The sequence below is a fragment of the Pseudophryne corroboree genome, chromosome 8, assembly GCF_028390025.1.
Source record: "Pseudophryne corroboree isolate aPseCor3 chromosome 8, aPseCor3.hap2, whole genome shotgun sequence".
In the NCBI taxonomy this organism is placed as follows: Eukaryota; Metazoa; Chordata; class Amphibia; order Anura; family Myobatrachidae; genus Pseudophryne; species Pseudophryne corroboree.
In genome coordinates, this window is record NC_086451.1 from 286,586,233 (window position 1) to 286,596,244 (window position 10,012).

Sequence of the window (10,012 nt, forward strand, 5' to 3'; positions counted from 1 at the left end):
CGGCTGTCCTTTTTGGGAATGATTCTGGACACAGAATTACAGAGTTTTTCTTCCAGTGGAAAAGGCTCTGGAAATTCAGAACCTGGTCAAACAAATGCTGAAACCAGCAAGAGTGTCGATCCATCAATGCACTCGGTTGCTGGGGAAGATGGTGGCGGCCTACGAGGCCATTCGGTTTGGCAGATAACATGCCAGTGTGTTTCAGTGGGACCTGTTGGACAAATGGTCCGGGTCCCATCTGCACACGCACTGAAGGTTACCCCTGTCTTCCAGGACCAGAATCTCACTCCTGTGGTGGCTGCACAGCTCTCGCCTCCTAGAGGGACGCAGGTTCGGGATCCAGGACTGGATCTTAGTGACCACGGATGCGAATCTCCAAGGCTGGGGAGCAGTCACACAGGGGGAAAGCTTCCAGTGAAGATGGTCAAGCCAGGAAATTTGTCTACACATAAACGTTCTGGGGTTAAGGGCCATTCATAACGGCCTTCTGCAAGCGGAACATCTTCGCAATCGGCCCGTCTTGATTCAGTCGGACAACATAACAGCAGTAGCGTACATAAACCGCCAGGGCGAACAAAGAGCAAAGCGGCAATGGCAGAGGCCACAAAGGTTCTCCGTTGGGCGGAAAGGCATACAAGCGCTCTGTCGGCAATCTTCTTCATTCCAGGAGTGGACAACTGGGAAGCAGACTTCCTCAGCAGACACCCTCAGCAGACACGATCTCCATCCAGGAAAGTGGGGTCTTCATCAAGAGGTCTTTGCAGAAGTGACAAGTCTTTGGGGAGTTCCTCAAATAGACATGATGGCGTCTCGCCTCAACAAGAAACTTCAGAGATATTGTTCCAGGTCGAGAGACCCTCAAGCAATAGCAGTGGACGCCCTAGTGACACCGTGGGTGTTTCAGTCGGTGTACGTGTTTCCTCCACTTCCACTCATTTCAAAAGTGATAAAGATCATAAGAAGAACAAAGGTTCAAGTGATCCTCATTGTTCCAGACTGGCCAAGGAGGGCTTGGTATCTAGATCTTCAGGAATTACTCCTAGGAGATCCCTGGCCTCTTCCTCTGAGGGAGGATCTGTTACAGCAGGGGCCGTGCGTGTATCAAGACTTACCACGACTTCGTTGGACGGCTTGGAGGTTGAACGCCGGATCCTAGCCCGAAAGGGTATTCCCAAGGAAGTCCTCCCCACTCTTATTCAGGCCAGGAAAGGAGTAACGTCTAAACATTACCACTGTATTTGGAGAAAATACGTGTCTTGGTGTGAATCCAAGACTGCTCCTACGGAAGAATTTCAGTTAGGACGTTTTGTCCATTTTCTACAAGCCGGTGTGGATGCGGGCCTAAAGTTGGGCTCAATTAAAGTACAAATTTCAGCCTTATCGTTTTTCTTCCAAAAACAATTGTCCTCCCTTCCAGAAGTTCAGACTTTCGTGAAAGGCGTGTTGCACATCCAACCTCCCTTTGTGCCCCCTGTGGCACCGTGGGATCTTAACGTGGTGTTGCAATTCTTTCAGTCTCATTGGTTTGAACCTTTACAGAAGGTAGAGTTGAAGTTCCTCACTTGGAAAGTGGTCATGCTGTTGGCCTTGGCATCCGCCAGGCGGGTGTCTGAATTGGCGGCCTTGTCTCACAAGAGCCCTAATTCTATCTTCCATGAAGATAGATAGAGCAGAGTTGAGGACTCGTCAGCAGTTTCTGCCGAAAGTGGTTTCGTCGTTCCACTTGAACCAACCTATTGTGGTGCCAGTGGCTACTGACGCCTTGCTGGAATCGAAGTTTCTCTACGTAGTCAGAGCTTTGAAAATTTATGTAGCCAGAACGGCTCAGTTTAGGAAAACGGAGGCTCTTTGTCCTGTATGCTCACAACAAAATTGGGGCTCCTGCTTCCAAGCAGACTATTGCGCGCTGGATCTGTCATACGATTCAGCATGCTCATTCTACGGCTGGATTGCCGTTACCGAAATCGGTGAAGGCCCATTCTACCAGAGAGGTGGGCTCGTCCTGGGTGGCTGCCCGGGGGGTCTCGGCATTACAACTGTGCCGAGCGGCTACTTGGTCGGGTTCAAACACCTTTGCGAAATTCTATAAGTATGATTCCCTGGCTGATGAGGACCTCATGTTTGGTCAGTCGGTGCTGCAGAGTCATCCGCACTCTCCCGCCTGTTCTAGAGCTTTAGTATAACCCCATGGTTCTTGAAGTGACCCCAGCATCCTCTAAGACTTATGAGAAAATAGGATTTTAATACCTACCGGTAAATCCTTTTCTCTTAGTCCGTAGATGATGCTGGGCGCCTGTCCCAGTGCGTACTGTATCTGCAGTTTTTTGTTACGTTTCAACACATGTTGTGTTACGTTTTAGTCAGCCTGTTGCTGACGTTGTTCATGCCGTTAGCTTGCGTTACGTTGAATGCCATGTTCTACAGCGTGCTTGAGGTGTGAGCTGGTATGCATCTCACCTTAGTTTAACAATAAATCCTTTTCCTCGAAATGTCCGTCTCCCTGGGCACAGTTCCTATAACTGGAGTCTGGAGGAGGGGCATAGAGGGAGGAGCCAGTTCACACCCCTTTGAAAGTCTTAAAGTGCCCATGTCTCCTGCGGATCCCGTCTATACTGCATGGTACTTGAAGTGACCCCAGCATCCTCTACGGACTAAGAGAAAAGGATTTACCGGTAGATATTAAAATCCTATTTTCACCAACACTGAGTTATCTTATTTAGGTCACTCTTCATATTGGGACTATTTACCAAGTATTATGTCTACAGCATTACAGTAGGACATACTTGACAGGGCAGAATATGCACAGTTGTGTAGTGGATAACCTGTTCTCAGTTTAATTTGTACATAGGCCCACATACACCTATCATATAGCTCCAAATAGCCCCATTTAGTGTACTATGGACTGTTTTAGCTGCACCAAAATAATACTAAGTGGGAGTTTCAAATGTTTGAAAAGTCAGTTGGGAGTCTATTTTTTGCCATCTAATAGACAGGAAAAAACAGATACCCAACCGACTTTTCAAAGATTTGAATTCCACCCAAAGTATCTAGTACACTATTGGCGTACTAAGATCGAAAAAATACACAATTTAGGGCAAAAGACATGATGTGCCTCATCGCAACTTTATCTACATTCCCTTGCTAAAATAGTTATTTTAGGTACCTACTACACTATAAGCAAAGATGCAGAATTGATGAAAGTTTTTATCGTGGGAATGGTGTCATGTGGCACAAAAAGGACAGGCAAATAAGGACACCTCTCTTGCTGAACTTCAGAAAGCTCTCTTTATAGAGGAAGCCTAACCTAATTTACTCATTTACTAGGCCAATGTAATGCTTGAGTATGATATTGATGACGCTCAGGCGCTGCTAGAGAAGAATTTGTCAACAGCTACAAGGAACCTCGTATCCACAGAAGAGGATCTAGACTTCCTGCGGGACCAGTTCACCACAACAGAAGTCAGTATCCTTTTTGGAGATACTTTATTCTATCTAAGTAAAGGTAAAGTGGTAAGTTTTACTCCACGTTTCTAATATATTAAATATACTACTGTAACTGCCACTGTGAACATTGATTAGTGCTGGATATTCTACTTCCCCCTAGCAGGATATGTGCAGAAGCTTGAGATTTGTGGAGTACTAGCCATATGAATGTCATAAACTACTTGACTTGACTTGACACTTGGGTGGTTGTGGGGGGAGAGGGGTTCACACGTTAGCACCAGCAGATGGTGCCCAATGGAGCTTTTCCTTTGTAACTCTGTTCAGGCATGATCGGCTGCCGAAGCTGACATTTCATCTAGCACCCTCTGGGGGTGGCAAGCTGAAATGAACTAAAATTTACCTGTTTGGGTGACCCAAAAGGCACTTTTCGCGTTTGCGAACATTAGTTTAACCGGGTTAAGCGGCTTCACGCAGCTAAACCTGACACTAATGGGAGCGACAGGATGCATCCATTGAATATCGCCCCTGTGATCTCCTATTACTTTAGACTGAGATCAGGCAGATATATCAATTGAATTCCCCCCTTTAATGATCTAGGGCCTCGTTCAGTAGTAGTTGCTACTGCGATGCGATCACATCTGTCTGATTTTCAGGCTAGTGCGCAGGGTCTGGGAGATGCGATGGCAGTGACTGACAGGCATGGGCGGTCGTGGGTAGTGACATGGCAGTGTTGGGGCAAAACTGAAGCTGAATAAGGCCTTCTCAGGTGTTGGCAATCCACGAATCTCTCAGAGCTAATATAAACTCTCTATGGAGCTCTGTGGGAGATTTCCCCCCTCCTTCATTTGTTATGTAGGGTCAGGTAATATTGCCAGTTCTTGCACAAAAGTAATATTAATAAGAATAATCTGGGTGGTGCCTAATAATACATGAGATAACCAGTGTATAAATAAAGTATTTATTCAGCTAAAATGACAATCTGAATGAACCTCCCAGGGGTATTTCAACCATTTTATAACAGTGTACACATTAAACATTAATTATTCATATTAAAACACAATTTGAGTATTTAGAAATGTCAGACTATATGTGGGCAATTTAGAGTATTTTGAGTGGCGTAATTCCCACAAGATTAGTAAAGAGTACAGAGTGACCGGTGTAATATTTGCCATGCTCCGTGTGGTATTCGGAGCAGCTCACCGGATGGTACTCCAATCACTGCAGTAATAAAGGCATGGGAGCGGTCACACTATAGTGGAAACGTGGGTAGTTTTCCGTGCACCAGGAGGGATAAGAAAGTCCTATTTCCTTAACGCGTTTCAATGCACAGCAGGGCGTCTTTGTCAAAAGACAAGTGTCTTACCCTTTAAGTGACCTGATCTGTTTTGTTCTCTAGTGTTTGGCTTTAGATAGTTATTTTTTATTTTTATGTATTTGTGGGAATATGCAAACATTTCAGAAGGACACCTATTGCTATATAAGCTATGACAGGGTCATTTTAGGTTACTATATCTTATTTTTCTAAAGAAAACTTTATTGAAAGAATTGGAGGCCATAGTCAAATAACATACGCAGAGGTCCATAAAAGACAAATGTTAAAACAATAAGAAGCAAGAACCTTAAACTTAGAAGTATCATCATTAACTCACATGTACACTGAGGGAGTATTATGCAATTTTACAGTGTATAGTATTGTAGAGAAGAATAAGAATGTAGGGATGAAAAAGCAAAATAGAGGTAGAGGGGTGGCTGACCACAAAGAAAAAGGGGTGAGAGAGGGGAGAAGAGAGGTGGAGATGTCGACTAAAAGTTTTAACACAACTGTTAGTTAGCAAAACCGGGCATAGGTGTAACTTGCCCACGCATAGAATTAGTGAGGGAAGGGAGCTCTGTTTTTTCCAAGCAGCCGTAAGTTGACATTTTAGCTACAAGGGCCAAATGGCAAAACCATGTGTGTTGATGGGAAGCTGCATCAGGAACACAGGCAAAAGAAAATGATTTAGGATTAAAAGGTACAGATCGGTGCTTGCAAGGGTACTAATATTTTCCAAAGGAAACAATCTTTGGGCCGCTCCGCCATGTATGCAGAAATGTTCCGATGTCAAAACCGCAACTCCAGCGCAAATTACATTTCTGGGTGCATCCTGATCAGCCTGGAGGGAATTTTAGGTTTTTATACTAAATGTTTAATTACATGGTGATGTATGTGTTTAATTAAACTAAAATTAAAAGCCTTTCCTTTAACACACAATTCAGATATGGCTAGAGTTTACAATTGGGATGTAAAAAGAAGAAACAAGGATGACCCCTCCAAAAGCAAAGCATAAATTATTATTTTTAAAGTTTCCGAACACCGATTATTTTAAATACGACCCACATAGACATCTGGCCATTTGGATTGGGAGCTCAGACATGCATTTTCTGTTTGTTTTTTATTTAATTGTGTAATCCAATTTCATGCATGCCTAAAGGTGTATGTAACAACAATATCCACTTTGCCCACTGCATAAAGTAGAACAGAACAATAAATTGTACTTTGTATGCAGGAAGGTATCCACATGCTGGTTTAATACTGTACAAATAAACATTAAATGTAACGCTCTAATAAATCCACTAAAGGGTTTTCTGTACTTCATAATGATTTTGCCGACTTACAGGACTTATTAATATTGGTGTTGGAATAATGAAACGACTAAACTATTTGATTTAGAAATGGGAGGCGAGTGCATTTTAAATTATCCTTACAAATGTTATTGGTTGTTTGGAATGCCATTTTTCTTTTTTTTATTATATATTATTTATATTTTTATATAATCCTTAGTAGTTCACAAGCACTGAAATTTTGGATTGTGTACAAACTTTCTTTTCCTCCTGTACAGGTACATTGTGTGGTGTTAGCTAAAATGGGCTGTGAAAGCTAAGAACTCTTTCTTGTAAGTGTTGCACTGTCACCAATGGTTAACTAACTGTTAAATGCAACCCAAACATCCAGCTTGAGTCGATTGAATTACTATCATTATATTTTTATTTTATTTTTTTTGTCCCCTCAAACACTTTAAGCTTTAGTTTCACAATTGTCTATTCGGTGGACTCCAGTTCTGACACTTCACATACTGTACTGTAGCTCTAGTTCTGTCTTCAGGAATTAAACAATGAGATGGCAAAGTTTTTGTATTTTTTATTCCACAATGTTAAAATTGTAAAAACAATTTGTTGCAAACACATATTGTGTTGTGTTTTATTTCTTCATAATTAATGTAAATGTTATGGACTGACTGTATTTTCTAATTTGCAGGTTAGTAACAGTTTATACTTTAGTATAGATCAGGGGTCCTTATTACCCCACACAGTGCATGTTTTGCAGATAACCCAGCAAGTGCACATGTGTATTAATTACTCACTGACACATTTTAAAAGGTCCACAGGTGGAGCTAATTATTTCACTTGTGATTCTGTGAGGTGACCAGCAAAACATGCACTGAGGAACGAGTTTGAGAACCTGTGGTATAGGTCATTTGGATTACCTCCAGCTGCTTTTTATTAAAGCTTGAAGAGAGATAACATTATGAGAAATAAAGTACCAACCAATCTGCTATTAACTGTCCTTTCTCTAACGTCCTAGTGGATGCTGGGGATTCCGTAAGGACCATGGGGAATAGACGGGCTCCGCAGGAGACATGGGCACTTTAAGAAAGAATTTAGATTCTGGTGTGCTCTGGCTCCTCCCTCTATGTCCCTCCTCCAGACCTCAGTTTGAATCTGTGCCCGGACGAGCTGGGTGCTTTTCAGTGAGCTTTCCTGAGCTTGCTGTGAGAAAGTATTTTGTTAGCTTTTTTTATTTTCAGGGAGCTCCCTGCATCGTGGGACAGAGGGGAGAGAAGCAGCCCTACTCTCTGAAGCTAGGTCCTGCTTCTTAGGCTACTGGACACCATTAGCTCCAGAGGGATCGTACACAGGATCTCACCCTCGTCGTCCGATCCCAGAGCCGCGCCGCTGTCCCCCTCGCAGTGCCGGAAGACAGAAGCCAGGTGAGTATGAGAAGCAAGAAGACTTCGAAATCGGCGGCAGAAGACTCCAGTCTTCAATGAGGTAACGCACTGCAGCTGTGCGCCATTGCTACCACACACCTCACATACTCCGGTCACCTGTAAGGGCGCAGGGGGGGGCGCCCTGGGCAGCATTGGGACCTCTTTTTGGCAAAAGTGAACATATATACAGTTGGGCACTGTATATATGTATGAGCCCCCGCCAAGAAAATACATCTTTAAGCGGGACAGAAGCCCGCCGTTGAGGGAGCGGGGCTTCTTCCTCAGCACTCACCAGCGCTGTTTTTTCTCCACAGCTCCGCCGAGAGGAAGCTCTCCCCTGCAGATACACGGTAGAAGAGGGTAAAAAGAGAGGGGGGGCACATAATTAGGCGCAAAAATCAATATAACAGCAGCTACTGGGTTAACATTAAGTTACTGTGTTTTCTCTAAAGTCCTAAGTGGATGCTGGGGACTCCGTCAGGACCATGGGGTTTAGCGGCTCCGCAGGAGACGGCACAATAATAAAAGCTTTAGGATCAGGTGGTGTGCACTGGCTCCTCCCCCTATGACCCTCCTCCAAGCCTCAGTTAGATTTTTGTGCCCGGCCGAGAAGGGTGCAATCTAGGTGGCTCTCCTGAGCTGCTTAGAATAAAAGTTTGTTAGGTTTTTTTTCTTTCAGTGAGACCTGCTGGCAACAGGCTCACTGCTACGAGGGACTTAGGGGAGAGAAGTAAACTCACCTGCGTGCAGGATGGATTGGCTTCTTAGGCTACTGGACACCATTAGCTCCAGAGGGAGTTGGAACACAGGTCTCACCCTGGGGTTCGTCCCGGAGCCGTGCCGCCGACCCCCCTTGCAGATGCCGAAGTTGAAGAGGTCCAGAGGTCCAGAAACAGGCGGCAGAAGACTTTCAGTCTTCATAAGGTAGCGCACAGCACTGCAGCTGTGCGCCATTGTTGTCAGCACACTTCACCAACAGTCACCAACTGTCACTGAGGGTGCAGGGCGCTGGGGGGGGCACCCTGGGCAGCAATGTATAATACCTTTTTATGGCTAAAATACATCACATATAGCCCTTGAGGCTATATGGATGTATTTAACCCCTGCCAGATCTCACAAACTCCGGGAGAAGAGCCCGCCGAAAAGGGGGCGGGGCCTATTCTCCTCGGCACACGGCGCCATTTTCCTGCTCAGCTCTGCTGTGAGGAAGGCTCCCAGGCTCTCCCCTGCACTGCACTACAGAAACAGGGTTAAAACAGAGAGGGGGGGGCACTTATTTGGCGATATGATTACATATATAAAAATGCTATAAGGGAAAACACTTGTATAAGGGGTTGTCCCTGTATAATTATAGCGTTTTTGGTGTGTGCTGGCAAACTCTCCCTCTGTCTCCCCAAAGGGCTAGTGGGGTCCTGTCCTCTATCAGAGCATTCCCTGTGTGTGTGCTGTGTGTCGGTACGTGTGTGTCGACATGTAGGAGGACGATGTTGGTGAGGAGGCGGAGCAAATTGCCTGTATTGGTGATGTCACTCTCTAGGGAGTCGACACCGGAATGGATGGCTTATTTAGGAATTACGTGATAATGTCAACACGATGCAAGGTCGGTTGACGACATGAGACGGCCGGCAAACAAATTAGTACCTGTCCAGGCGTCTCAGACACCGTCAGGGGCTTGTAAAAACGCCCATTTACCTCAGTTGGTCGACACGGACACTGACTTCAGTGTCGACGGTGAAGAAACAAACGTATTTTCCTTTAGGGCCACACGTTACATGTTAAGGGCAATGAAGGAGGTGTTATATATTTCTGATACTACAAGTACCACAAATATGGGTATTATGTAGGGTGGGAATAATCTACTTGTAGTTTTTCCTGAATCAGATAAATTAAAGTGTGTGATGATACGTGGGTTTCCTCCGATAGAAAATTATTGGAGGTATACCCTTTCCCGCCAGAAGTGAGGGCGAGTTGGGAAACACACCTTAGGGTGGATAAGGCGCTCACACGCTTATAAAAACAAGTGGCGTTACCGTCTCCAGATACGGCCGCCCTCAAGGAGCCAGCTGATAGGAAGCTGAAAAATATCCTAAAAAGTATATACACACACACTGGTGTTATACTACGACTAGCAATCGGCTCAGCCTGGATGTGCAGCGCTGGGGGGGCTTGGTCGGATTTCCTGACTGAAAATATTGATACCCTTGACAGGAACAATATTTTATTGACTATAGAGCATTTTAAGGATGCATTTCTATATATGCGAGATGCGCAGAGGGATATTTGCATTCTGGCATCAAGAGTAGATGTGATGTCCATATCTGCCAGACGATGTTTATAGACACGACAGTGGTCAGGTGATGCAGATTCCAGACGGCACATGGAAGTATTGCCGTATAAAGGGGCGGTCCATCGGACCTGGTGGCCATGGCAACAGCTGGAAAATCCACTTTTGTTACCCCAAGTCACATCTCAGCAGAAAAGGACACAGTCTTTTCAGTCTCAGTCCTTTCGTACCCATAAAGGCAGGCGGGCAAAAGGCC

At 44.8% G+C, this 10,012-nt stretch overlaps 1 protein-coding gene across 1 annotated transcript in view; it reads left to right on the plus strand.

The window, feature by feature from the left end:
* VBP1 (VHL binding protein 1) overlaps positions 1 to 6,668 on the plus strand; it is a 29,749-nt gene extending 23,081 nt beyond the window's left edge. The window contains exons 5-6 of the mRNA XM_063937272.1: positions 3,325 to 3,463; positions 5,701 to 6,668. Of these exons, the coding sequence (XP_063793342.1) occupies positions 3,325 to 3,463; positions 5,701 to 5,771 (210 nt within the window). The 3' untranslated portion in view covers positions 5,772 to 6,668. The remainder of the gene's footprint in view (positions 1 to 3,324; positions 3,464 to 5,700) is intronic.
* Positions 6,669 to 10,012: the final 3,344 nt, after the last annotated feature.